A 26,782-nucleotide genomic window follows, 5' to 3' on the forward strand; every position below is an offset into this window, starting at 1 on the left:
CTCTAGCTCTGGATACCCCCACCACAGGCAACATCCTCTTTCCATTCACCTTAGCTAGTCCTTTCAACGTTCAGTAGTTTTCTGTAAGATCCCCACACACCCCCGCCCGCATTCTTCTAAATTGCAGTGAGTACAGGCCCAAAGCTGCCAAATGCTCCTCATGTTAACCCCTTCATTCCCCAAGTACCTTTTGATGTGACATTTTAAGGGAGATATCATTTATGCAAGGATGTGGTGGTGATGTACAAGATCAGCCAAGTTTTTATTGAACTGTAGAGGGGATTTAAAACTGCTTTTAATTTCAAGGCATAACCACACCATCAACCTTAAAAACAGCTTCTACCCCACTGTTATCAGACTCTTGAAAAGACCTCCTAAGCAATAAAATGGACTTTTGTCCAGGCCCCACGGTGTATCGAAGTGACTGAACCCAATGTTTGGACAATTTGGATACTGGGCCAGACTGGCGAAGGATGGGCCGGTTCAGCTCACTGCTCCGCTCCGCACTGAGGCTCTATGGACAGACTCCCTTTATGGACTCCAGTTCAGAACACTATTTGCTTGCGTTTATTGTTTGCATGGTTTGTTTGTTTTCTCTGCACATTGGGTTTTTGACAGTCTTTTTTTTAAGGGGTTCTTTTGGGTTTCTTTGTTTTGTGGCTGCCTATTAGGAGACAAATCTCAAGGTTGTAGAATGTATATATACTTTGACAGTAAATGCATTTTGAACTTTAGACAATCTACCACATTATGATCTTGCACTTTATTGGTTACCTTCGCTGCACTTCACTCTATAATCTGTCATTGTTTAACCTTGTTCTACACTGTGCAATGATTTAATTTAGATGAAAGGAATGCAAGTTAAGTTTTTCACAGTATCTTGGCACGTGACAATAATAAACCAATACAAAAATCCCTGTAAGTTCTTTGAACAGTTTGCATTCTTAATTATTTACCGATCTTGTGACAACAAGCAACTCTCAAAGGTAACCTGCTGCACAAGAATTATGCTTAGTGAAATTTTAACTGTACATCATTCTTATAACTATCAAAACTCATAAAACAAATATAGTCAGCAAAACCACCTACATCAACTAGCGTTCCAAGATCATGGCATACTAACTGGAAGCTTTCAGTTAAAGGAAAAATGCATTGGATATAGCAACACATAAAAAGCATTCACCCCCCCCCTTGGAAGTTTTCATGTTTTATTGTCTTTCAACATTGATTCACAGTAGATTTAATTTGGCTTTTTTTGACACTGATCAAAGACTCTTTCATGTCAAAGTGAAAACAGATCTCTACAAAGTGAACAAATTAACTACAAATATTAAACACAAAATAATTGATTGCATTAAGTATTCACACCCTTTAATATGACACACCAAATCATCACTGGTGCAGCCATTCAGTTTTAGAAGACATAGAATTAGTTAAATGGAGATCACCTGTGTACAGTCACGGTGTTTCAATTGGTTGTAGTAAAAATACACCTGAATCTGGAAGGTCCAACTGCTGGTGAGTCAGTATCCGGGCAAAAACTACACCATGAAGACAAAAGAACACTCCAAGCAACTCTGCCAAAAGGTTATTGAAAAGCACAAATCAGGAGATGGGTACAAAAAGACTTCCAAGTCACTGAATATCCCTTGGAGTACAGTTAAGTCAATCATAAGAAAATGGAAAGAATACGGCACAGCTGTAAATCTGCCCTGAGCAAGCCATCCTCAAAAACTGAGCGACCATGCAAGAAAGGGACTAATGAGGGAGGCCACCAAGAGACCTGTGACACTCTGAAGGAGTTAAGAGACTTCAAGGGCTGAGATGGGACAGGCTGCGCATACAACTGTTGCCCAGGTGCTTCACCAGTCACAGCTTTATAGGAGAGTGGCAAAGAGAAAGCCAGTGTTGGAAAAAAAAATCACATGAAATCTTGGCTAGAATTTGCCAGAAGGCATGTGGGAGACTCTGAAGTCAGCCGGAAGAAGGTTCTGTGGTCTGATGAAACCAAAATTGAGCGTTTTGAACATCAAGACTAAACGCTATGTTTGGCAGAAGCCAAACACTGCACATTATCAAAAACACACCATCCCTCCTGTGAAGCATGGTGGTGGCTGCATCATGCTATGGGGATGCTTCACTGCAGCAGGCCCTGGAAGGTGTGTGGAGGTAGAGGGTAAAATTAATGCAGCAAATTACAAGGAAATCCTGGAGGAAAACCTGATGCAGTCAGCAAGAGAACTGTGACTTGGGAGATCTGCTTTCCAGCATGACAGTGACCTCAAGCATAAAGCCAAAGCTATAAAGGAATGGTTTAAAAACGATAAAGTTCATGTCAGAGTCTAGACCGCAATCTAATTGAAAATTTGTGGCTGAACTTGAAATGGGCTCTTCACTCACAATCCCCATGGAATCTGACAGAGTTTGAGCAGATTTGTAAAGAAGAATGGGGGAAAATTGCAGTGTCCCAATGTGCAAAGCTGATAGAGACCTATCCACACAGACTCAAGGATATAATTGCTGCCAAAGGTGCATCTATAAATACTGACTTGAAGGGAATGAATACTTATGTAATCAATTTTGTTTTATATTTGTAATTAATTTTGATCACTTCGTAGAAATCTGTTTTCACTTTTACATAAGAAAGTCTTTTTCTGTTAATCAGTGCCAAAAAAGCCAAATTAAATCCACTGTGATTCAATGTTGTAAAACAACAAAACATGAAAACTTAAGGGGGGGGGGGGTGAGTACTTTTTATAGGCCCTGTATGCCGGTTTTATTTCATCATTACAGTCTTCAGTATTAACCTTCCCCTCCATTATGCTAAGATCAATGGACTGAAAGAATGGCGAAGTGAGATCCAGTTACCATGCCAACTCCCACAACTGAATTAGTTAAATAAACATGAAAATGTTGGAAACACTCAGTACATCAGGCAAAATCTGTGAAAGGTGAAACATCCACATCTACAGTGATGAAATACTTTGAGGGGTTGGTCATGACTAGAATGAACTTCTGCCTCAGCAAGGACCTCGACCCACTACAATTTGCCAATCACTGCAATAGGTCTATGGCAGATGCAATCTCAATGGATCTTCACATGGCCTTAGATCACCTGGACAATACAAACACAAGGAAATCTGCAGATGCTGGAATTTCAAGCAACACACATAAAAGTTGCTGGTGAACGCAGCGGGCCAGGCAGCATCTCTAGGAAGAGGTACAGTCGACATTTCGGGCCGAGACCCTTCGTCAGGACTAACTGAAAGAAGAGCTAGTAAGAGATTTGAAAGTGGGTGGGGGAAGGGGAGATGCACCGTAGAAAGCATTCTTCTAGGGTGCATCACAACCTGGTATGGAAGTTGTCCTGTCCGAGACCGAAAGAAGCTGCAGAAGATCGTGAACACGGCCCAGCACATCACACAAACCAATCTTCCATCCTTGGACTCACTTTATGCACACTGTCGGAGCAGTGCCAGGATAATCAAGGACACGACTCACCCAGCCAACACACTTTTCACCCCTCTTCCCTCCGGGAGAAGGCTCAGGAGCTTGAAGACTCGTACGGCCAGATTTGGGAACAGCTTCTTTCCAACTGTGATAAGACTGCTGAACAGATCCTGACCCGGATCTGGGCCGTACCCTCCAAATATCCAGACCTGCCTCTCAGTTTTTTCGCACTACCTTACTTTCCCTTTTCTATTTTCTATTTATGATTTATAATTTAAATTTTAGTATTTACTATCGATTTGTACTCCAGGGAGCACGAAGAGCAGAATCAAATATCGCTGTGATGATTGTACGCTCTAGTATCAATTGTTTGGTGACAATAAAGTATAAAGTATAAAATGATAGGAGAAGACAGGAAGGGGAGGGATGGAGCCAAAAGCTGGACAGTTGATTGGCAAAAGGGATACGAGAGGATCATGGGACAGGAGGCCTAGGTAGAAAAAAAGAAATATATGTAAATTATTTATTATTATTATATATGTATATTCTTTTTCTCTCTCTCTAGAGATGATGCCTGGCCTGCTGTTTTCACCAGCAACTTTTATGTGTGTTACCTATTTCACAATGCTGTTCGTTGACTATAGCTCAGTGCTTAATACCACCATTCCACAGTCCTGATCGATAAGCTACAGAACCTGGCCCTCTATACCTCCCTCTGCAACTGGATCGACTTCCTAACCGGAAGACCACAATCTGTGCGGATGAGTGATAATATCTCCTCCTCGACGACTATTAACACTGGCGCACCACAGGAATGTGTGCTTCGTCCACTGCTCTACTCCCTCTATACCCATGACTGTGTGGTTAGGTATCGCTCAAATACCATCTATAAATTTACTGATAATACAATCATTGTTGATAGAATCTCAGATGGAGACGAGATACACCAGCTAGTTGAGTGAAGTTGCAGCAAAAACCTTGCACTCAACGTCAGTAAGACGAAAGAGCTAATTGTGGACTTGAGGAAGGGCAAGACAAGGGAACACAACCAATCCCCATAGAGGGATCAGAAGCAGAAAGAGTGAGCAATTTCAAGTTCCTGGGTGTCAAGATCTCTGAGGATCTAACCTGATCCAAACATATCGATGCAACTACAAAGGTGGCAAGACAGTGGCTTTATTTCATTAGGAGTTTGAAGAGATTTGGTTTTTCAACTAAAACACTCAAAAATGTCTATAAATGTATCGTGGAGAGCATTCTGTATCAGTCTGATATGGCGGGGTGCAGGCTACTGCACAAGACTGAAAGGCTACAGAAAGTTGTAAAATTAGTCTGTTCCATATTGAGTACTAGACTCCACAGTATCCATGACATCTTCAAGGAGCGATGCCTCAGAAAGGCAACATCCATTATTAAGGACCCCCTTCACCCAGGACATGCCCTCTTCTCATTGTTGCCATCAGGAAGGAGGCACAGAAGCCCGAAGGCACACACTCAGTGATTCAAGCAACATACATCAAAGTTGCTGGTGAACGCAGCAGGCCAAGCAGCATCTATAGGAAGAGGCGCAGTCGACGTTTCAGGCCGAGACCCTTCGTCAGGACTAACTGAAGGAAGAGTGAGTAAGGGATTTGAAAGCTGGAGGGGGAGGGGGAGATGCAAAATGATAGGAGAAGACAGGAGGGGGAGGGATAGAGCCAAGAGCTGGACAGGTGATAGGCAAAAGGGGATACGAGAGGATCATGGGACAGGAGGTCCGGGAAGAAAGACGGGGGGGGGTGACCCAGAGGATGGGCAAGAGGTATATTCAGAGGGACAGAGGGAGAAAAAGGAGAGTGAGAGAAAGAATGTGTGCATAAAAATGAGTAACAGCTGGGGTATGAGGGGGAGGTGGGGCCTAGCGGAAGTTAGAGAAGTCAATGTTCATGCCATCAGGTTGGAGGCTACCCAGACGGAATATAAGGTGTTGTTCCTCCAACCTGAGTGTGGCTTCATCTTTACAGTAGAGGAGGCCGTGGATAGACATGTCAGAATGGGAATGGGATGTGGAATTAAAATGTGTGGCCACTGGGAAATCCTGCTTTCTCTGGCGGACAGAGCATAGATGTTCAGCAAAGCGGTCTCCCAGTCTGCGTCGGGTCTCACCAATATATAAAAGGCCACATCGGGAGCACCGGACGCAGTATATCACCCCAGTCGACTCACAGGTGAAGTGATGCCTCACCTGGAAGGACTGTTTGGGGCCCTGAATGGTGGTAAGGGAGGAAGTGTAAGGGCATGTGTAGCACTTGTTCCGCTTACACGGATAAGTGCCAGGAGGGAGATCAGTGGGGAGGGATGGGGGGGACGAATGGACAAGGGAGTTGTGTAGGGAGCGATCCCTGCGGAATGCAGAGAGAGGGGGGGAGGGAAAGATGTGCTTAGTGGTGGGATCCCGTTGGAGGTGGCGGAAGTTACGGAGAATAATATGTTGGACCCGGAGGCTGGTGGGGTGGTAGGTGAGGACCAGGGGAACCCTATTCCTAGTGGGGTGGTGGGAGGATGGAGTGACAGCAGATGTACGTGAAATGGAGGAGATGCGTTTAAGAGCAGAGTTGATAGTGGAGGAAGGGAAGCCCCTTTCTTTAAAAAATGAAGACATCTCCCTCGTCCTAGAATGAAAAGCCTCATCCTGAGAGCAGATGCGGCGGAGATTCAGTGATTCAGTCTTGTTCCCCTCTGCCATACGATTCTTAAATGGATATTGAACCCATGAACACTACATCACTTTTTTTTCTATTATTTCTGTTTTTGCACTATTTTTAATCCATGTAATATACATATATATTTACTGTAACTGATTTACTTACATGTTTTTTTTTTCTTTCTATATTATCATGTATTGCATTGTACTGCTGCTGCTAAGTTCACAAATTTCACGACACATCATAAAACCGATTCTGATTGATGTTCAGGTTTGGGATCCTTCATCAGCCTGACCTGCTTAGTGTTTCCAGCAATTTCTCTTTTCATTTCAGGTGGTATTTAATGCAGAGAAGTATGAGAAGGTTGCACGTCAGTGGGCAACCCAGACTGGGACACCGAGGAGTGCAGCAGATCAAAGGGATCTAGAAATACAAAATTCCTTGAAACTGGCGTCATGAGTAGAAAGGGCCACAAAAAGTGTTTTTGGCACAATGGCCTTCAAAGATCAGAGTACTGAGAATAGGAATTGGGATTTGTTGATGAGGCTTAATTTGCAGTATCGTGTGCAGTTCTGGTCACCTACCTATAGGAAAAATATCAATAAAATTGAAAGAGTACAGAGAAAATTTACAAGGATGTTTATTATTGGGATTTGAGGGCCTGAATTATATGGAAAGGTTGAACAGATTAGGACTTCTTTTCCTTGGAGTGTAGGAGAATACCTGGGATTTGATAGAGGCATAGAAATTTATGAGGGGTATAGATAGGGTAAATGCAAGCATGCTTTTGCCACTGAGGTTGGGTGAGACTAGAACTAAATTCTAGGTGAGAGGTTTTTGATCCATTTTGATAGTGCAGAGTATAAAGACAGTTGCATTTCTATGCTATGTAATTTTTAAATCAATGAATCAAGTACCCACCAATTCCTACTCTTCAGTAATAAAACATCAACAACTTGGATTTTTAGAGAGCTAAGAAACTGGAGATGCTGAAATCTGCAGTAACACACAAAACACTGGAGAAACTGTGGGTCAGACAATAACTATAGATGGCAATGGACAGTCATTGTATAGAGTCAAGGCCCTTCATCTGGACTGGTCACATCTTCATCCATCTCTTCCTCTCGTTTCTTTATACTACCTATCTCCCCTCTTTTAGTCCAGATGGCCATGATCTGAAACGTCAACTGGCCATTCCCCCTACATGTTGTCTGACTTGTTAGTTTCCTCCAATTTGTTTTTGCTCTAGATTCCAGTATCTGCAGTCTCTTGTGTCTCCATGATGATATTAAATGGGTGACTAAAAGGAGGGAGGAGAAGATGGCAGCGCGACGCAGCTCGCAGCGGCCACTCCGGTGGTGGTGTCTGTTATTCGTCAAGTAGGGTGCCGTGCACAATCCTGATTTGATGGAGATGGATGTGAGAGCATGGAGGAACATCTGGTGAAACTTCTGAAATGCCTGCTTCACTGCTGCTGCTACTGTGTGATCCAGAATCTCCGGAGGGGAAGGCCCCGAGTCCTCGGCTTTGCTTGTTGCTCGGTGGTCGGGGCGGGGTCGAAGCGCTCGGCAGAGGATGGTGCTCAGAGGGGCTGGTCGGAGGCTCGAAGTTTTCGGACTGACTCAGAGTCTGCTGTGGTTGGGTGCTTCCAATGGTGCTGCATCGGCAAGTTTACGGAGCTTGGAGGTTCATGGCAGGGAGAGTTTCTCCCTTCTAACGCCTGCATGAGATGATGAGGCTATCGGGACTTTGTGACTTTTTTTAACCACGTCCATGGTCTGCTCTTTATTAAATTATGGTATTGCTTTGCACTGTTGTAACTATATGTTATAATTATGTGGTTTTGTAAGTTTTAGTCTTGGTTTGTCCTGTGTTTTCTTGTGATATCATTCTGGAGAAACATTGTATCATTTTTTAATGCATGCATTTCTAAATGACAATAAACGAGGATTGAGTGTCCTCATAATCCAATCTAAAAAAAAATCTCGATTAAACAGTCGATTTAATATGAATTTTAAAGGAGAGGTAGAGTGCTGTAGGGAAATTTGAGTAGGCAATTCCAGGTTTTGGAGCCCATGAAGCTGCAGGCACTGTCATTGTTGAAGTGAAGGAAATTGGGGAGGCACTTGAGGTCACAACTCAAGGACCAGAGAGATCTAAGAAGCCAAGAGAGGTCAGAGACAGACAGGATAATAGAAGCATAAAAAGTTATGAAAACAAAGGTATGAATTTTAAAGTGAAGATTTTTGAAACCAAGGAATCATTGTAAATCAACAGCGTAGAGATGAGAGGTTAAGTGATATGTGGTGCACTTCAGGTCACGAATAATAGATTTTGGTGACATCAGGTTTTTGCATAGTATGATGCTATAGTAGAAGAGGTAATAGTTCAGGAGGTAAAAAGATGAGGATTTTAGAAGTAAATGAATTCACAGTGCACAAACAGCAATGAACAGACAGAATCTGAAGGAACTATTGACTGATGGAAAAGACACTTGGCTACATCTGGACTTGTGTGTTGAAGTCAAACCCAGGTTAAGAAGCAATCTGTTTATGGCTTCCCATCCAAAGTGCTGTTTCTTGGGTAATGATGTTCAATGATAAAACAGGGTTGGTGCGAGCAAGATTTCTCTGTTTGATGCCCTTCAATCGTTATTAAGAGTACAGACCTAGAAGGGTAACAACGTAAGTGACGACAAGATAGATGGATTTCCGGAATTGGCTTATTACCAGTGAAAAATGAATTGTTCCTAACAGCCAATGGATGTTGACCATAAACTATCATTGAGGAGATGGATGGGAAATCTGCTGACTGCTTGCAAATCTCTTTTAGTGTCTATGTTTTTGAGTGAATTCCACCCCAAATATACCGCACAAGATGATGATAACACCCTACTTGCAACTGGCCTTTGGGAGGACAAGAAATAACTATCAAAATTCTACTTAATATAAAATAACAGGAGGACAATCTTTATTTACCTTGTGATTGACTGGCTGGCATTGATCATGGCTGAAGTCATTATCTCTGCAGCAAGACTTTCAGTGAAACTTGCACCATCCTGTCCAATACCACTGTCTGCTGCCAGGCTTGTATTGCTCTTGGCTTTCTCAATGGCTACGGACATCAAATCTTCTGGAAAAATTCCCCTCTGATCCATGTCAATATGGATTCTCGGTACATCGAGCTGACAGGCTCCATTGACATAGTACTCTGGCCTTGTAAGTGGTTTACTGGCATGCCCCGTGGCATTTTTGGGGCAGAACCCACCAGTCTGTGAATTTAACCTGTTAGTGTAATTTCTTGATTCCTTTTCTGCAGAGGAGCACTGTAAAACAACCCCTCTCAACTTTTCAGCATACATTAAACATTCTTTTTGTTTGCTGACATCCAAAACATCCCCATCATCCCCGGCGGCTTTGAGATGGAGAGTTTCACCAGCATTTTTTCCAACATAATGTTCAAAGGTTCGATTGGTGCTGGCAATGCAGTATCCATAATCACTTAAACTTCCCATGCTGTGATAGTGTTTATTCCTCTGGATAATGGGTTGTATCGAACAGGTCCAGGTCTTCTTAATAAGGTCTTCAGCCATCTGTTCCAGCTGTGACCTTTCATAGAGGCAAGAGTCTGTCAGAGACTTGGATAGGCCTTGCATACCAGAGGCTGTGTTCATTTTCTGTGTGACTTCATATGTGATATTTTGGGCAACTGATTCTGCAAACCTTTCTAGGTCCCTGGAATCTCTTCTGCTCATTCTTTGATCATGGCCTCTCCTGTAGGAACCGGTGTCTTGTGTCTCCTCCCTTGCCAGAAACTTGAAAAGTTCTCTGCACCCACTGTCGCTCCTTAATTGTTGTGAGGACAGAAGTCTTCTCTTATACTTCTGCTTTATTCTCCTGGCTGCTTGTTCCAGGCCTACTTTCACAGTCCTAAAGGCGAGCTTACTGGCATAATGATCTACTATTACTTCACCATTTCCTGCTTCTCTACTGATCATTCTCATGATGTATTCTGCGTACTCATCAGTCACACTCTCAAAGCTCGAATGTTTGGACACGAGCCCACCTTGGGGAGAATGAAGCACAGAATCCACAAGCTCTCGGGACCACTGATCTGCCATGGTGTTTAGCCCTTCAATCCCTACACTATCCTGCTCTCCACAGCTGGATTCATTGCTTTCTGCCAGGAAGTCGTCCCTCTTCAATTTTCTAACTCTATGTTTCTTGGAACTCAGGACTTTCTTGGCATCCCGAATAACCTCTCCCGCCACCCTCCCTGCATAGCTCAACAAAGAACCTGCAGTCTCTTCTGGTGCATTCCTTTCAGCAACTGCATGTCTGTTGTGCAGGTCACTCCGAACAGCTACCTTCCGTAGGTGGCTGGGTGACATCCCAAAGCACACGAGCTCCTTGCCATCGCATTTCCTAGCATCCTCCACACAAATTGCTGCGATTTCAGTTGCCATGGAAACGATGCCAGAGGCCAGCTGATTGGAATACTGCAGAGCCTGCCTCTTGATGTCCAACTTCAGCTCTTCCTTTTCCAAAACCTTTGTGCCCTGCCTGGGGCTTGGGCTTGGACTTGGACTTGGGCTCACCTGCTCCCTCGCCTCTGCGTGCCCCCCTATGAAGTCGAAGTTTTCATCCTCCTCATTATCCAGCACCTCTTCAGACAGTGACCTCATGAGCTTCAGCACAAACTCAGCCTTTTCCTCAGTGTCTTGACTCAGCCCTGCCATGTTTGGAATGGAATGGTTATGCGGGGTGGATGGAGGGGTTACTGGCATGAATTCTTTAGCCAGCTCCCCCTTAAGCTTCCGAGTGAAACTCTTCAGATCTTTTTCACGGGTCGACTGCTGTGGGGTTGGTGGTGGTGTTCCAGGAGACCCACTTGAGCTGCCTTCTATACTGGCAAGACCTTCCTCTGGAAATAGTCCATCCTTATTAAGCCCAATCTGCTGCTTTCCCAGCATACCTGTGCTCATCTCTTTGCTTGGTTCACTGATCTCAGCCAAAGAAGTCTGGAAAGTTGGTGCTGAGATGTGACCTTGAAGCTGTGCAGTCAATGACTTTAGAGTAAGAGCAAGTTCTGGGCCACCCACACCATCTACACTTTCTACCTCTAAGTCCTTGAATACCACAGTGGGACTGGGTGGTGGAGTACATGGAGGAAACTCTTCTGCTAAGTGACCCTTAAGCTCCTGTGCAAAATGCTGTGGGATGGTCAAGCCTTTACTGGGAATAAATTCAGTGGGCGACACAGGAGGTGTTCGCAACATGTCGGGAGACTGAGAATATGCATACTGAGTTGGACCACATAAAACTATTTTCTCAACCGATAGCTGATCGTGTAGCTGGCCCTCTGGTATCTCTCCAAGTCTCATAAATGCTTCCTTACTGCCAGTTGCAAACAGACCTGAACAAAGTACCCTTTGAGAGTTTGAGACTTTCGTTTTTACTTCATCTACTAAATTCATTACATTCCCTTCGGTCAACTCTGTTGTAAATTGCAAATCAGTAATATGCTCAACTAGTGTTTTTTCACCCAACTTAGAAGTAACATCCTTTGCCACACATTCAACTTCAGGTGGGGTCACCAAGTCAAAAGGATTATTTACCACTATATCAATCATTGCTCCTGTTTGCCAATTTTTCTGCACAGCATCAGTAGTGACCAAGCCGCCATTGTGCTGCACTGTTCCTTGGCCAGTGTTAGCTGCCTCAGAGCACTGAAAGGCGTTGTCACCAGAAGCATGCTCACTACAAGTAACATGGCTTGTAGAATCCTTTTGCTGAGCAACGTAGTGCACAGATTGCACCTCATCTATTTTACTGTTCCCTGAACAGGATCTCTCAGGAGCTGCATTTGTAGTTTGTGTTGAACTCAGCTTCGATGACACAAGATGAATGCATGACGTCAGAGGGGAGTCCAAAGAATTGCAAGAAAATGCCTTGGCAGCACGAGGAACAGATACACCACCCGCAATGCCGGAAACACAAAGCAAAGCTTTCTGTACGGTACACTCTTTCCCAGTCAAATTCGAATCATCAACAGAATTGCTTGCCATAGCATTAGAATAACACCCTGCAAGATCTCTGAATAACATTCTCTCTTGGATATCACTTGGGCCATAAGCAGTCTTCATTGCCTGGGCCACATCTTTTCCAACATTTTTAATATTGTCCACAGAAATGCTAATTGCAGCTTGTGCTGTGAAGCTCACATCCACTTGAGACAATTCAATGAAGGCCTCTTGTAGGACTGACTCCGACAAATCTCTGGCATAGGAGCTCACAATCTTTTCCTCGTCATCGAATGACCAGCTTGTTATTGATGTAGGCGTTGTTGGGTGGGAGAACTGACAAACCTCCATGATTCCCTCAAAAATAAGTTCCTCGGCAAGATCAGTTGCAAATCGGGCAACAGCATTGTTAAAGATTTGTTTCTTGACGAACTCCAGTTCCCGCAGTGCTCCAGCTATTGCATTGCCCACCAAATAATCTGCTAACTCATTAATAGCACTCTTCTTCTGTAAGAATGTTCGCCTTGCACTAATCTCTTGCAAGGCCATATGAATGACAGAGGACGTCAACCTTGCAGCCAGGTGGCACAGGGCACTAGTGCAAGAAGAAACACCATTCTGCAGGTCCTTAAAGGCACTGCTAAAACTTTTCTCCACTAGCTCTGTAGCAATTAGCTGGATGCCATCCTTGAACTTGTTTGAATAAGTCTGCTGGGCAGGAGAATGAGCTGTGGGTAGCTTCATGTCAGAATTTTCATTGGAAACTGTTATGTTTTGTTCTTCAACTCTGTGTGACCAACATCTATCCTGAGGGCAAGCTGCCATCCTCTTATACTCAAAGCCAACAGCGTGAGGATACCTGAAAACAGAGTTGATGATGTTGTGCGAAACATCACCTGCATATTGAGAGTAACTGTCAGAAAGTGCTCCATTGTTTTGTGCTTTAACAATTTCAGTACCAATGGCCTGCATCTTCCCTGAACACTCAGACCCACTCAGAGCTGCAAGGGGACTGAATGCTGATGAATGGATGGGGCTGAAGAGGGGGCTATTCTCTTCTCCTGAACTATGTTGTGGGCGAGGTGAATCTGGAACATCAGACAGGTTGTTGTAGGGAGACTCTGCCTTTCGAGCAGTGGGTTTTTTCACATCAGCAGGAAGGACTGGGTGGTCAAACTTCTGCGGGTTCATAGCAGCAACTGCATTAGTGCATTGTTTCAGTAAGGAGTCAGAACACAGCTTTACAGCAGGCTTGTTTTTCTGAGATGGATTTTGAGGGCTAGACCCTACCTTCAGGGTGGTATATGTACTGACCACTTGGTCTAGTTCATCAAACTGATCAAAGCTGTCGAAAAATTCACTTACTTCGGAGTCGGAATCCTCAATGTCATCCTTGAGTATTGGGATCTGGGGCAATTTTAGTTTAGCCTTCAGACTCCTCTGGTAGCCTTCTTCATCCAGAAAGATGACTGGACTTGGACTTGAGCCTTCAGAATCTTCAGACTCTGATAGGGATACAGAGGACCCAGACTTAAGTCCATTGTTGGATCTTGTTTCAGGAGCATTACATGATTTGTAAAAACTCCTTTGCCTCGAGCTTAATGTTACGACAGAACTTTTAGCAGATGGTGGTGGTCCCAAAAATGCTGAATTATCAAGCAATGGAGGAAAGATGGGGCTTGGGGAAGAGCCGGCATGAACTGGCAACTCTGCAAAATCCGGTGCAAAGGTCTGAAGACCAACTTCTCGCTGGAGTTTTGGTGTACTTGGATCAAAGCCTACAGTTCACAAATAAAAAAAATACATTTTATATCATTACCAAAATTATCCTTTTAAAATTAACTGGAGCTACTAATATCACCTTAGTGTATTTTCTATCAAAAGATGTGTGTGTTATGTGAGAATAGTTTGTCCATCAAGGAATCAACAATGCATATTGTATTGGAACGAAATTTACTTGCGCTCCTCAGCTGATATAACATAAGGACCTTGATAGGGCAGAAACGTTCCCATGAAAGACAGCTGTTGGAACAGCAGAACATGGCAAAGAGAGAGCTTTCATGCCACTCTCTGTTATCAATGTTAATATAAAATTTAAGAATACCCCATACAGGACTGGTTAAACCTAGTCCACTTTGATGATCTAAACTGGGAAATTCATCTGCTTCTGCTTTGTGACCTTGCATCAGATAGCACCAAGCTCATTTACCAGAGAGGAAGAAAGCTGATTGAATTATAATTTAAACACTTAATATGTTGGTTTTAGTACAGTCCTTGCAACTTGACATGTTTGAAAAAGGCAAAGGCAAAATGGCCCCAGATGTTGGAAAATGAAAAGAAAAAAATTACTCCAGCAATTTCAGCAAATAGGTGCAGCTGCATCTGTGGAAAAAGACAGAGTGAACATTTCAGGTCAAGATCTTTCATCAAATGTAGTGGCCAAAATTTAATCATGTCCTTTTCAAATTGCAGTTATTTCATTTTTAGTTTGTTTAAGTCAGAAACAGCTCTGTCTTGTTAGTTCCCACTCTGGTACAATGCACTGAAAATACTTAAGGCCCTTTTGATTGCTATGCGCTACAATGTATAAATTGATTGTGATTTAAATAAACCTGCTGGTCAGAGTGGAACATGTCTGCAATTTAACTGAAAAGGACAATATTTGACAAGTAATAAAATAGCACAACCCATTATACCAACCATCTTGTACAGCAGGCATATTACATTCCCAGAAGCAACACCGCAACATACAATGGAGTCTGTAGTATTATTGGACCAGTTCGATCTGGTCTGCTACAGAAATATGCAAGCTTTAGACATAACTCCCGCTTGAAAGATTATAACTGTAGTTCTAAAATTTAATACATCCTTTATCAAAATTAGTCAATATTAATTAGTATTTATAAAACACAGCATCTCTAAACCAAAAAGGAAATTTCCAATAACCTTCATAGAAAGCATTGCTCATAAGAAAAACTGATATTGATAGGAAAACTGGTATGGAAAACTATCCTTATCACAAATTATCTTCAGCTGAATACTAAACTGAAGTTGAATTATTGAAGTAATTGTAAGCCTGCACTGAATTGGCATAACACACCCCCAACCTCCCAAAATAGTTTGGAACAAATTACAGCAATATCTTCATAATGAGGTTACTTTTTGTTCTCAGGATGTGGGGGAGACTTGTACTTCCACTTACCTGCCTATGCCATAGTTTCTCTAACTATCTATTTCACTGCTAGACCACTTCAAAGAACATTAAGAGGAAAGCATACAGTTATAGGCAATTCACATACAGACCAGAGCGAGTAAGGGGTGAATTTCCCTTCGTGTGGTCTCAGGGCAACAGGGTATCAAATGGTGTAGAGAGGTGACTCTATCCCAGACATAACCCTGACAGCCTTTACAAATAGCAGAATTGGGATGCGGTTTCACCTGCTGATTTTAATAACATCTAAATACTAAAATTGAAATTAAAAAGAATAAAAATACACTAAAGCAAATATTAGGAACACTGAAGCAAAGCAAAATAAAGTTTAGAAACTTACTTTCCCCTTGACTTCCTAAGCCTCATTTAAGTTAGCAGGGTCTTAGAACCTTTGCCAACTCAGGATGCACAGGATCTGACCATGCAATGCTTGGGAATCAGTGCAAGACTGAACTCCGCTGTGGGACTGCTGCCCAAATTACGTACTTAACAATAAAAGTACAATTTCAACAATTTTGGAGGATTAATCTTCGTGACAAAATTGGCAGTGGATTACATTTACCTGCTGATCCAAATGCAGTTACTGCTTCTTCATCCAAGTGTTCAAAAGCAGTCACAAAGTCATCCTCAATGGATGATACTGACTGATTGGTGTCATCCTCCTCTACAAGGTATGCATCAGTTTGACGTTTTGATGTTGACTGGGACTCCAAAGAAAACTGAATTCCTGTTGTATATTTGCTAAGCAGGGAGAATACAGAATCATTGCAGTACAGGGATGGAGGATGATTCATTACGCAAACCACCTGGCAAACAAAAAAAATTCAAACAGCATTTCTTTATGATGTAAAAAGCCAAGTATCAATGGGGAGATTATAAATACAACTTATTTTTCACTGTTACATTTTCAAATGGTGATTTTAAATAAGAATATATCATTCAGTGCATGGCATCACAGTTAATGTGACCCAGACTCAATCCTGAATTTGGGTGCGGTCTATGTGGAGTTTTTACATTCTCTCTGTAACCATGTTTCTCCGGGTGCTCCAGCTTCTTCCCGCATCCAAAAGAGGTGTGAGTTAGTAGGTCAATTGGCTGCTGTAAATTGTCCCTAGTGTGCAGGTGAGTAGTAGAATCTGGATGAGTTGCTGGAATAAGAGGCAAGAATAAAAGTAGAATTATTGTACAATGAGTGTAAATGGGTGGTCGATGTTGGTACAGGTTTGCCTGGCTAGAAGACATACTTCTGTGCTGTATAACTCTATGACTTTAAAGGAGCAAATTTTTCAATTCCAATTATCCTTTACATTTTCTGTCTGCATGAAGAACTACCATAAAGAATCAAAGAAATTTCTGATGTAATCTATGTTTCAACTTCTAGCTTAAGAGGGACAAGAGCTTAGTGGTGGTTTTCAAAGCAGGAAATTCAACTAAACACTCTATTAGTAATGTTTCTGATATGGAAAATTGTGGCAAATGATCACCACAAACAATGAAGGGGCAAGCGAAGGCAAGGCTGATCTGAGAGTCGAGGCACGTGGGTGCAAGATGGAGTTGGATCAAGGTTGAGGCATGTTTCAGGAGAAGTTGGAACTTCGTAGGCAAAGATGGAGCAAGTGGACTGGAGAAAAGTTGAATCAGAGTTGTTTCAGAGCCTGTCCACCTAAGCCAGAAATGAGGCACGACCCATCGCTAATTTGGAGAGATAGACTATGGACCATAAGTGGCCCAATGTGTCACTGTGGTGGGGCCCGGGTCCAAGTATGGAGGAGCCACCCAGTGCTTGGACAATTTAAACATTGGGCCAAATGAACTGAAAAGGCAAGGTGTCAGGAACATAGGCAGGGGTTGAGCTGGCTCTGCTCCGCTCTCTTCGGTGCTGAGGCTGAGATGGTGAGACTGCTCTGGTTGCTACCTGCTTTGTGTCTGCAAGCTTCATGGTAATTTTCCCTGCTATATGATGAACTGAGGCTAAGGCCTACTCCAGCTGCACCGGGGTTCGGGTCTACTGACACAATTTGGTTCAGAATGCTGTTTTTCCTTTTATTGTTTACGTGATCTGTTTTTCTTCTTTCCCTGTGCATTTCGTGTTGGTCATTTTTTTTAAAATTGGGTTCTTGCTTTCTGGTTGCCTGCAAGCAGACAAATCTTAGAACTTTGATCTTTGAAAACATTAAAACAGCAGCATTCACAAGACTGCAAATGACTCACCAAAATGTCCTGGGTCAAGAAAAAAACCCAGGTAATCATATAAACAAGTACTAGGTCTGACCAAACAAGGCCTCTTCTAGTGAATGTATCACTGAATAAAACTGAAGACCATGTTCTATACTTCTTACAATAGATGAAGAACTGTCCTGAGAATATGAGCAACTATGGCTAGGCTGCTCCGAAAGGTGATCAAGGATCATCTTTTCAAGCCAGGGTAGTGCTTGTGGTGATAATTAAACAATTACTGTTCAAGTCACTAATTCACAAAGTTCCTGGAAAGTTCCAGGAAGATGGCCCTTTCTGACACTAGTGATAAGATGGCATAGAACTAGTCCTCAAATAATAACAAAATCTAGCTTCCCCTTTCTTGACTTATTCCTGTGTTTTCAACAGTTTCATAGCAAGCTGCGGAGAGTGACCTGGGGTAAACATGCAATTTCCAGATATTTAGATTGTTCCTGCAGCACAATTCAATCTCACACAACAAACAATCTGCTGGAGGAACTAAGCAGGTCAAGCAGCACTTGTAGGAGGAAAAGAACTATTCAATGATTTTTTAACCTCTAGCATAAGACCATAAGACAAAGGAGCAGAAGTAGGCCATTCGGCCCATCGAGTCTGCTCCGCCATTTTATCATGAGCTGATCCATTTTATCCTATTTAGTCCCACTGCCCCGCCTTCTCACCATAACCTTTGATGCCCTGGCTACTCAGATACCTATCAATCTCTGCCTTAAATACACCCAATGACTTGGCCTCCACTGCTGCCCGTGGCAACAAATTCCATAGATTCACCACCCTCTGACTAAAAAAATTTTTTTGCATTTCTGTTCTGAAAGGGCGCCCTTCAATCCTGAAGTCATGCCCTCTCGTACTAGACTCCCCCATCATGGGAAACAACTTTGCCACATCCACTCTGTCCATGCCTTTTAACATTCGAAATGTTTCTATGAGGTCTCCCCTCATTCTTCTAAACTCCAAGGAATACAGTCCAAGAGTGGACAAACGTTCCTCATATGTTAACCCTCTCATTCCCGGAATCATTCTAGTGAATCTTCTCTGTACCCTCTCCAACGTCAGCACATCCTTTCTTAAATAAGGAGACCAAAACTGCCCACAGTACTCCAAGTGAGGTCTCACCAGCGCCTTATAGAGCCTCAACATCACATCCCTGCTCCTATACTCTATTCCTCTAGAAATGAATGCCAACATTGCATTCGCCTTCTTCACTACCGACTCAACCTGGAGGTTAACTTTAAGGGAATCCTGTATGAGGACTCCCAAGTCCCGTTGCGTCTCAGAACTTTGAATTCTTTCCCCATCTAAATAATAGTCTGCCCATTTATTTTTTCTGCCAAAGTGCATAACCATACACTTTCCAACATTGTACTTCCTTTGCCACTTCTCTGCCCATTCTTCCAATCTATCCAAGTCTCTCTGCAGACTCTCCGTTTCCTCAGCACTACCGGCCCCTCCACCTATCTTCGTATCGTCAGCAAACTTAGCCACAAAGCCATCTATTCCATAATCCAAATCGTTGATGTACAATGTAAAAAGAAGCGAACCCAACACTGATCCCTGTGAAACACCACTGGTAATCCGTAGCCAACCAGAATAGGATCCCTTTATTCTCACTCTCTCCAGCAGATTGATTGTTGCTCCAAATTCTAGGATCTACGGTCGCTTATGCCTCAGTCTTACAGAAGCGACTTGAATTGAGATGATCAGTTGATGGGGTGGGAGGAGTGGGTCAGACATATGATCATGCTTGTGTCCAAGACTGTGTGGTCAGACATGCAAACAAGATTCCAAAAGATGTCGGCAACAAGTTTTGGCAGGAGGACTGGAAATGGTGGATACAGCAAATATCATTGTAATTATTTGGAAGAATTGTGATGTTTCACATTGCTTTACAGAAACAAGTCAGCTTCATTCCCTTTAAATAACACTGAAGCAAGTCTCAACTTCCAGTTAAGGACTGCTTCAGTGTGAGTAGCTTTCACTGCTAATCGACTTCCAATATTTAAAGGAATTCTGAGCAAATGCTGTTTTCTCTCACTGTGTATGGATCAAATCTCTAAAAATGTGCGAGGCACACGTAAAGAACAAAATTAATTCCCATAGAGCACAAATTTATTGTAATCTTAGGATTGAAAACAAATAGTAAAATTAATCTTCTTCATGGCTCTTCAAAACTTTTTCTTATTGTCATTCCTCTGAATGAGAATGATGTTTTTTTAAAAAAAAGAGTAACATTTCCAGATTTTAAGTCAGAAAAAATCAGGTCTTCCAAGATAGCGAAGTAAAATGTCAAACAGCTATTTGTTGGATACACAGAAGTAACAGTCCATTAGATAGACTGTAGTAACTGTACACTATGGAGGGAGTTAGGGTAAATACAAGATTAAGGTAGGAAAATAGGTTGTTTGTAGAAAAAATATGACAAGCACAGCTGAGGGAGTGAGATAGAGCAGACAAGCATCCGGAGAGAAGTAAAAGTGCCCAATATTGCAATCCACTCAAATAAGAGATTATGTTTACATCAGAAATAAATAACAAAAGAATCAAGTGCCAACCCTACTGAGGAACAGAGGGGCCATGCTACTACACTGTGGTTACATGATGCAGAATCTGTGGTTGGGAGTCTCAAGGGTGATAGAATTTATCACATCTGGAGGCAAGTTTGAAACTGCACACATTTTTCCAAATTGATGACAGCTTCTGTGATCTTAAGTACTGGAAACAAACTGATCCAGTAGTCAGAACATTTTCCAGTGCAGTAAAGAGCTCCAATATTAATATTTCTAAAGCAGCACCAAATTAGGAAAGCAAAGCATCAGTTATCATATCATCATAACATCTTAAGGTATCTATACCAACTTTCTTCTCTGGCAACATTACTACTGTATGTATGAGACAGGAATTTCTGATGTGAGAATAATGAATATGGGTTCAGCTCAATACATTGAAAATGCTAGACAATGGGAGATTATAGTTGAAATAGTTTGCCTTCCATCACACAGTAGTTGGTTTATTCATAATTTAGATTAAACCTCTGCACTATTTATTCTCAAGAGTCTCCATTGATTTTCTACATTATTGGATGATTTAAGTGGCACCTTTAACTCAAACACCTTTCTCAGCAATGCAATTGAAGAAAACCCCATGGCAAGTGACAACAGCAGACACTAGAGCACATGATCAAAAGTTTGAGGAGGCAGATTTTTAAGGAACCTCTTCTGCAAGCTTATGATCAAGGGTGTGTGGTCAGCATGCGAACAAGCTTCCAAAAGATGCTGGCAGCAAGTTGTTGCAGGAGGATTGGGGGTGGCTTGTGGTTTATTATTATTGTTACGTGTACCGAGTACAGTGGAAAAACTTGTCTTGCATACCATTCATTCTGATCAATTCAATACAAATGTGCATTGAGCTAGTACAAGGTAAAACAATAACAGAGTGCAAAATAAAGTGTTACAGTTACAGAAAAAGTGTACTGCAGGTAGTTAATAAGTTGCAAAGTTATAACAAGGTATAGACTGTGAGGTCAAAAATTCATCTCATCCCACTGGGGAACAGTTCAATAGTCTATAATCACTGGTCTCCAACTACCGGGCCGCAAAGCATGTGCTACCGGGCCATGAGGAAATGATATAATTTGGCAATATGAAACGATATGAGTCAGCTGCACCTTTCCTCATTCACTGTCATGCCCACTGTTGAACTTGAACGCACGTGAGGTCATTAGTCGGTCATTAATCTACAACTACTCGATGAGTAAAAAACGTCACTTGAGAGTTTCTTTGGAAGAAGTGGTAGGGGACATAAAAGGCCTAACAATGATGATAACACAGACAGCTGAGGCCGAGACTGCAAAAAAAAGAAAGCTTCCTTCAACAGAAAATACGACAAGTCGTACATAAAATATGGCTTTATTGCGATCGGTAACTCGCACACTCTAAGCCCCCTGTGTGTGATATGTGGAGACAAGCTGTCTAATGAGGCAATGAAGCCCTCAAAACTGCTTCGGCATCTTGAGTCCAAGTCATAGTCATACTTTATTGATCCCGGGGGAAATTGGTTTTCATTACAGTTGCACCATAATTAATTAGTAATAAAACCATAAAGTTAAATAGTAATATGTAAATTACGCCAAGAAATAAGTCCAGAACCAGCCTATTGGCTCAGGGTGTCTGACCCTTCAAGGGAGGAGTTGTAAAGTTTGATGGCCACAGGTGGGAATTACTTCCTATGACGCTCTGTGTTGCATCTCGGTGGAATGAGTCTCTGGCTGAATGTACTCCTGTGCCCACCCAGTACATTATGTAGTGGATGGGAGACATTGTCCAAGAAGGCATGCAACTTGGCCAGCATCCTCTTTTCAGACACCACCGTGAGAGAGTCCAGTTCCATCCCCACAACATCACTGGCCTTACGAATGAGCTTGTTGATTCTGTTGGTGTCTGCTACCCTCAGCCTGCTGCCCCAGCACACAACAGCAAACATGATCGCACTGGCCACCACAGACTCGGCAGATGTTAAAGGACTTGCACTGAAAGACAAACCCATTGAGTTTTATGAGCGGAAAAAACGTGACCAAGCGGGACAGAAGTGTTGAGAGCCACCACCTCCACAAATGCTACTGCTCTGAGAGCATCGTACTTAGTGGCTAGCCGTATTGCCAAAGCTAAGAAGCCTTTCACTGTCGGTGAAGAATTGATTCTGCCTGCTGCCAAGGACATGTGCCGTGAACTGTTGGGAGAAGCTGAAGCTAACGAGATGGCACAGGTTTCTCTTTCAGCTACCACAGTTTCAAGAAGAATCGATGATACTGAAGCACAGCTGTTGGAACGGCTTAATGAGTCACCATGGTATGCTATCCAGGTCGACGAGTCTATGAATGTCAACAACAAGGCAATAATGCTGGTTTATGTACGATATATATTTCAAGACGATGTGCACAAGGATATGTTGTGTGCACTGTCGCTGCCAACTAACACAACTGGGGCAGAACTATTCAAGTCTTTGAATGGCTATATGTCAGGCAAACTGGACTGGTCATTCTGTGTTGGAATACGCAGAGACAGGGCTGCAGCTATGACTGGACGGCTGTCTGGTTTCACTACCAGAGTCAAAGAGGTTGCTCCTGAATGCCAGTCGACACAACTGTGTCATGAAATGCTGGCTAGCCGAAAACTGTCACCTGATTTTAACAACTTATTGAGTGACATTGTTGAAGTTATCAATCACATTAAAGCAAAAGCCCTTAACTCACGTCTGTTTGAGCAGCTTTGTGAGCATATGGATACAGAGCACAAACACCTTCTCTTACACACTGAAGTCAGGTGGCTATCAAGGGGGAGAGCCCTGGCCAGGGTTTTTGAGTTAAGAGAGCAGCTACAGAGATTTTGTTCAGGAAAAAAGTCACCACTGGCAGCACACTTTAGTGATGAGGAGTGGATAGCAAAACTCGCTTATCTGTGTGACATCTTCAACCTGCTCAATTAACTCAATTTGTCACTTCAGGGGAGAATGACAACTGTCTTCAAGTTGGCAGATAAAGTGTCTGCTTTGAAAGTCAAACTGGAACTGTGGGGATGGCGAGTGGACAGAGGCATATTTAACAGGTTCCCAACATTAGTTGGGATTTTGGGAGAGACTGAGGCTGCACTGTCTTTCTCACAGCTGGTGCGCGATCACCTACCTTCGTTGTCGACAGAATTCGAGCATTACTTCCCAACCGCAAATGACCCAAGACGTGCAAAGGAATGGATCCGTGACCCATTTGTGAATGTCCCCAGTGAATCATCCATGTCAGCACGGGAAGAAGATCAACTCCTCGAGCTTGCAAATGATGGTGGGCTGAAAAGTATGTTTGACATAACATCTCTGCCGACATTCTGGATCAAAGTCAAGGCTGAATATCCTGAGATAGCCACGAAAGCACTGAAAACGTTGCTTCCATTTCCAACCTCATATCTCTGCTAAGTGGGGTTTTCTGCAATGAACATTGGTGTGTTGCAATGATTTTATATGTTCATATGAGGAAAATATGTGCTGTGTGTTTAATATCCAAACGTTACTTAAAATATTATGATGCTATTGACTTATAAGTGACTTACAATTGACTTATCACTACATTCATGCGAGGAAAATATGCGCCATGTGTTTACTATTAAATTCGTTAGATAAACCCTTTTAGAAACGAAATTGAGTGTATTAGCCACTTATAAGTGACTTATAGTTGACTTATCACCTATATTCCAGTCGTGATTATCATCCTCCCCACCCCCGTCAGCTAGTCTGCAAAAATATTGTCAATATTAAACTGGTCTGCGGTGCAAAAAAGGTTGGGGAGCCCTGGTCTATATGAACAGTAGGACAGAAGCTGCCCCCCTGAGCCTGGTGTCACATGCTTTCAGGCATTTCTATCTTCTACCCAATAGGAGAAGGGAGGAGAGAGAATGTCCAGGGTGGGTGGAGTCTCTGATTATACTGGCTGCTTTAGTGAGGCAGCGAGAAATATACACAGAGTCTATGGAAGGGAGGCTGGTTTCCGTAATGTGCTGAGCTGTGCCCAAAATATCTGCAGTTTCTTGCAGTCATGTGCAGAGCAATTGCCATACCAAGCTGAGATGCCTCTGCATGGGATGCTTTAAGTGGCCCATTGATAAAAATTGGCGAAGGTCAAAGAGGACACACCAAACATCTTCAGACTTCTGTGGAAATAGAGGTGCTGGTGAGCTTTCTTTTTCATAGTGTCCATGTGATTGTATCAGGATAGGTTACTGGCGATGTCTATCTCTAGCCACTCGAAGGTCTCAACCAGTGTGTCATCAGCACTGTTGATGTAGACAGGAGCATATGCACCAATCACCTTGCTGAAGTCTATGACCTGCTCTTTTGTTTTGCTGACACTGAAGGAAAGGTCATTGTCATGAGATCATGTTACCAGCTCTTTATTTCCCTCCTGTACCCTGACTCATTGTTATTTGAGATAAAGCCCACTACAGTGGTGTCATCCGTAAACTTCTGGATGACCACAAAGTTGTGAGCGTATAGTTAAAGAGACAGCAAGAAATTAGATCTTAAAGTTTGGAAAGCTGAAGAGACATGCTTACCAATCGCAGTGATTAAATCTGAGCATTATCATGACAGCAAAAACTTGATCGTTAGGTATAGAGGACTGTTACAGAAACTGAAGAGACAATAGACAAATGTAAGGGTGCGAGACAGGATGAACCTATTTGCAGTCATCCACATATAGATATTAGGGTGCATGCTAAATGTGTAACGACCATTTCTTTGCATTATTAAAGGGAAAATAGATGAATTCCTAATTGAGATAGCATTAATTTTGCTCTTTCTGTTGCTCTCAGCACAGTTTCCTGCTGCTTGCTTTCCCTAGTGTAGCTGTGCACCAGCTAAATGCAGCAATCATAAGGATCTTGTCTGCATGTAAAATAGACACTTGAGCTTTTGCATTGGTCTCACATGTAACCTAAGCCTCTGACCTCTTGTTTTATTACCTGGCTGACAGTTTTCTCTTTTGTCCTGGAGTGTTTCTTCAAATCATTCAAAAGAGCAATTTCAGTATTCTTTAAATTGAAAAGCTGTAGTGAACTCAGCCAATCAGAAAGCTCCAGGTCATCAGCAGCAAGTGCCTGCACAAGAGAAATACAGATTAGCTGAGTGAGTCACACTATTGAATATGGATTTCAAATGGGTCAAGACAGTCAAAAACAAACTGACTACATAGTCTTAAAAATCTTAAATACGAAACTGCCTATTCCTATACAGTTACTTTTTATTCTTTAACCTTTGCTGCCAAGTGCTGAATAGAGAGCAGAGCACAAACACAGATGAATCAGAAGCAGGTGTAGACCACTGCATGGATATTATACCTCACTACCATTTCCTTAATCATATGTATATCCCTTGCTTCCCTTAACATCTAACTGTCTTGAATAGACTCAGTGACTGAGCCTCCGTAGCTCTCTAGGGTAGAGAGTTCCAAAGATTCACAATCCCCAGGGTTGAGAAAAAAATTCTAATCTGCCCTCAAAGGATGACTTGTTATTTTGAATGTGGACCCTGGTCTTAGATCATGCAGCTAGGAAAAGCAGCAACCCTGCCTCTATTCCGTCAAGCCCTATGGGAATTTAGTATGTTTCAATGAGATCACCTCTCATTGATCAAAGAACACCAGTTTTATAATGTATTCTTTTTTGTTGACTTTCCCCTACAGATCTTGTCCCAAAGTTGACTTTCAAAGATAATAAACATAGATTGAGATATTAACTCATGACAGTAGAATTAAAAAGATTGGCACTCCCTAAATTGGTATGTTTTCCACCAATAACGAAGCTAGCAAAGCAGGTCCAGCTCACTAATAGCACTTACAGCACACAGAGGAGCTGGTGTCAGTATGTACTAGATTATGTTCTTTAAGGTTAGTGACATTACCTGCACTCCAGCAGAAGTGGCATCTTCAGTTGAACTAGAAAATCCCACAAAAGTGACCTGCAAACCACACAGAAAGTTATGCAACATTAAGTAATGAGCATGGAGTATCTAAAGAGTTGCAAGTCGGTTTTCAGTTGATAAAACAGATTATTTAGCACGATGAAACCATAAGCCACAAACTCCCCTTCATAATCATCCATACCTTCCATACACTAAAAGATAAACACTTTATCGCCTAATCTTTCTTGTCATGGGCCTTACATTTCATTTGTTACCTGCACTGGACTTTCTCTGTAACTATAACAATATACTGTGCTGTTTTCTTTTTATTACCGTGGTGCAATTAAGTATGGAATAATCTGTCTGGATGGCACACAAATCAAAGGTCCCCACTATACCTCAGTACATTTGACAGTATTAAACCAATACAGGTTCCCTCGCCATCCGAAGGTAGAGTGTTCCTATGAAACGGTTCGTAAGCCGGGATGTCGTAAAGCGAAGAAGCAGTTACCATTTATTTATATGGGAAAGTTTTGTGAGCGTTCACAGACCCAAAAATAACCTACTAAATCATGCGAAATAACACATAAAACCTAAAATAACAGTAAGATATAGTAAAAGCAGGAATGATATGATAAATACATAGCCTATATAAAGTAGAAATACTTTTCCACATTCATTGCCGGCACTGTTCTCCGCAGCAAAAATCTCACACAAGCGCTCTCGGCAGAAAATCTCACG

General features: G+C 42.4%; 1 protein-coding gene across 8 annotated transcripts in view; it reads right to left on the reverse strand.

Moving 5' to 3' along the window:
• The window catches only part of akap11 (A kinase (PRKA) anchor protein 11), a 110,508-nt gene that overhangs the window by 45,992 nt on the left and 37,734 nt on the right, over positions 1–26,782 (reverse strand). For all 8 annotated transcript variants that reach the window (XM_063051182.1, XM_063051185.1, XM_063051181.1 and 5 more), the window contains 4 exons: positions 26,042–26,098; positions 25,105–25,239; positions 15,930–16,173; positions 9,113–13,934 (listed from right to left, as the gene is read on the reverse strand). In XM_063051182.1, coding sequence (XP_062907252.1) covers positions 9,113–13,934; positions 15,930–16,173; positions 25,105–25,239; positions 26,042–26,098 — 5,258 coding nt within the window. The remainder of the gene's footprint in view (positions 1–9,112; positions 13,935–15,929; positions 16,174–25,104; positions 25,240–26,041; positions 26,099–26,782) is intronic.

The sequence above is a fragment of the Mobula hypostoma genome, chromosome 6, assembly GCF_963921235.1.
Source record: "Mobula hypostoma chromosome 6, sMobHyp1.1, whole genome shotgun sequence".
Lineage (NCBI taxonomy): Eukaryota > Metazoa > Chordata > Chondrichthyes > Myliobatiformes > Myliobatidae > Mobula > Mobula hypostoma.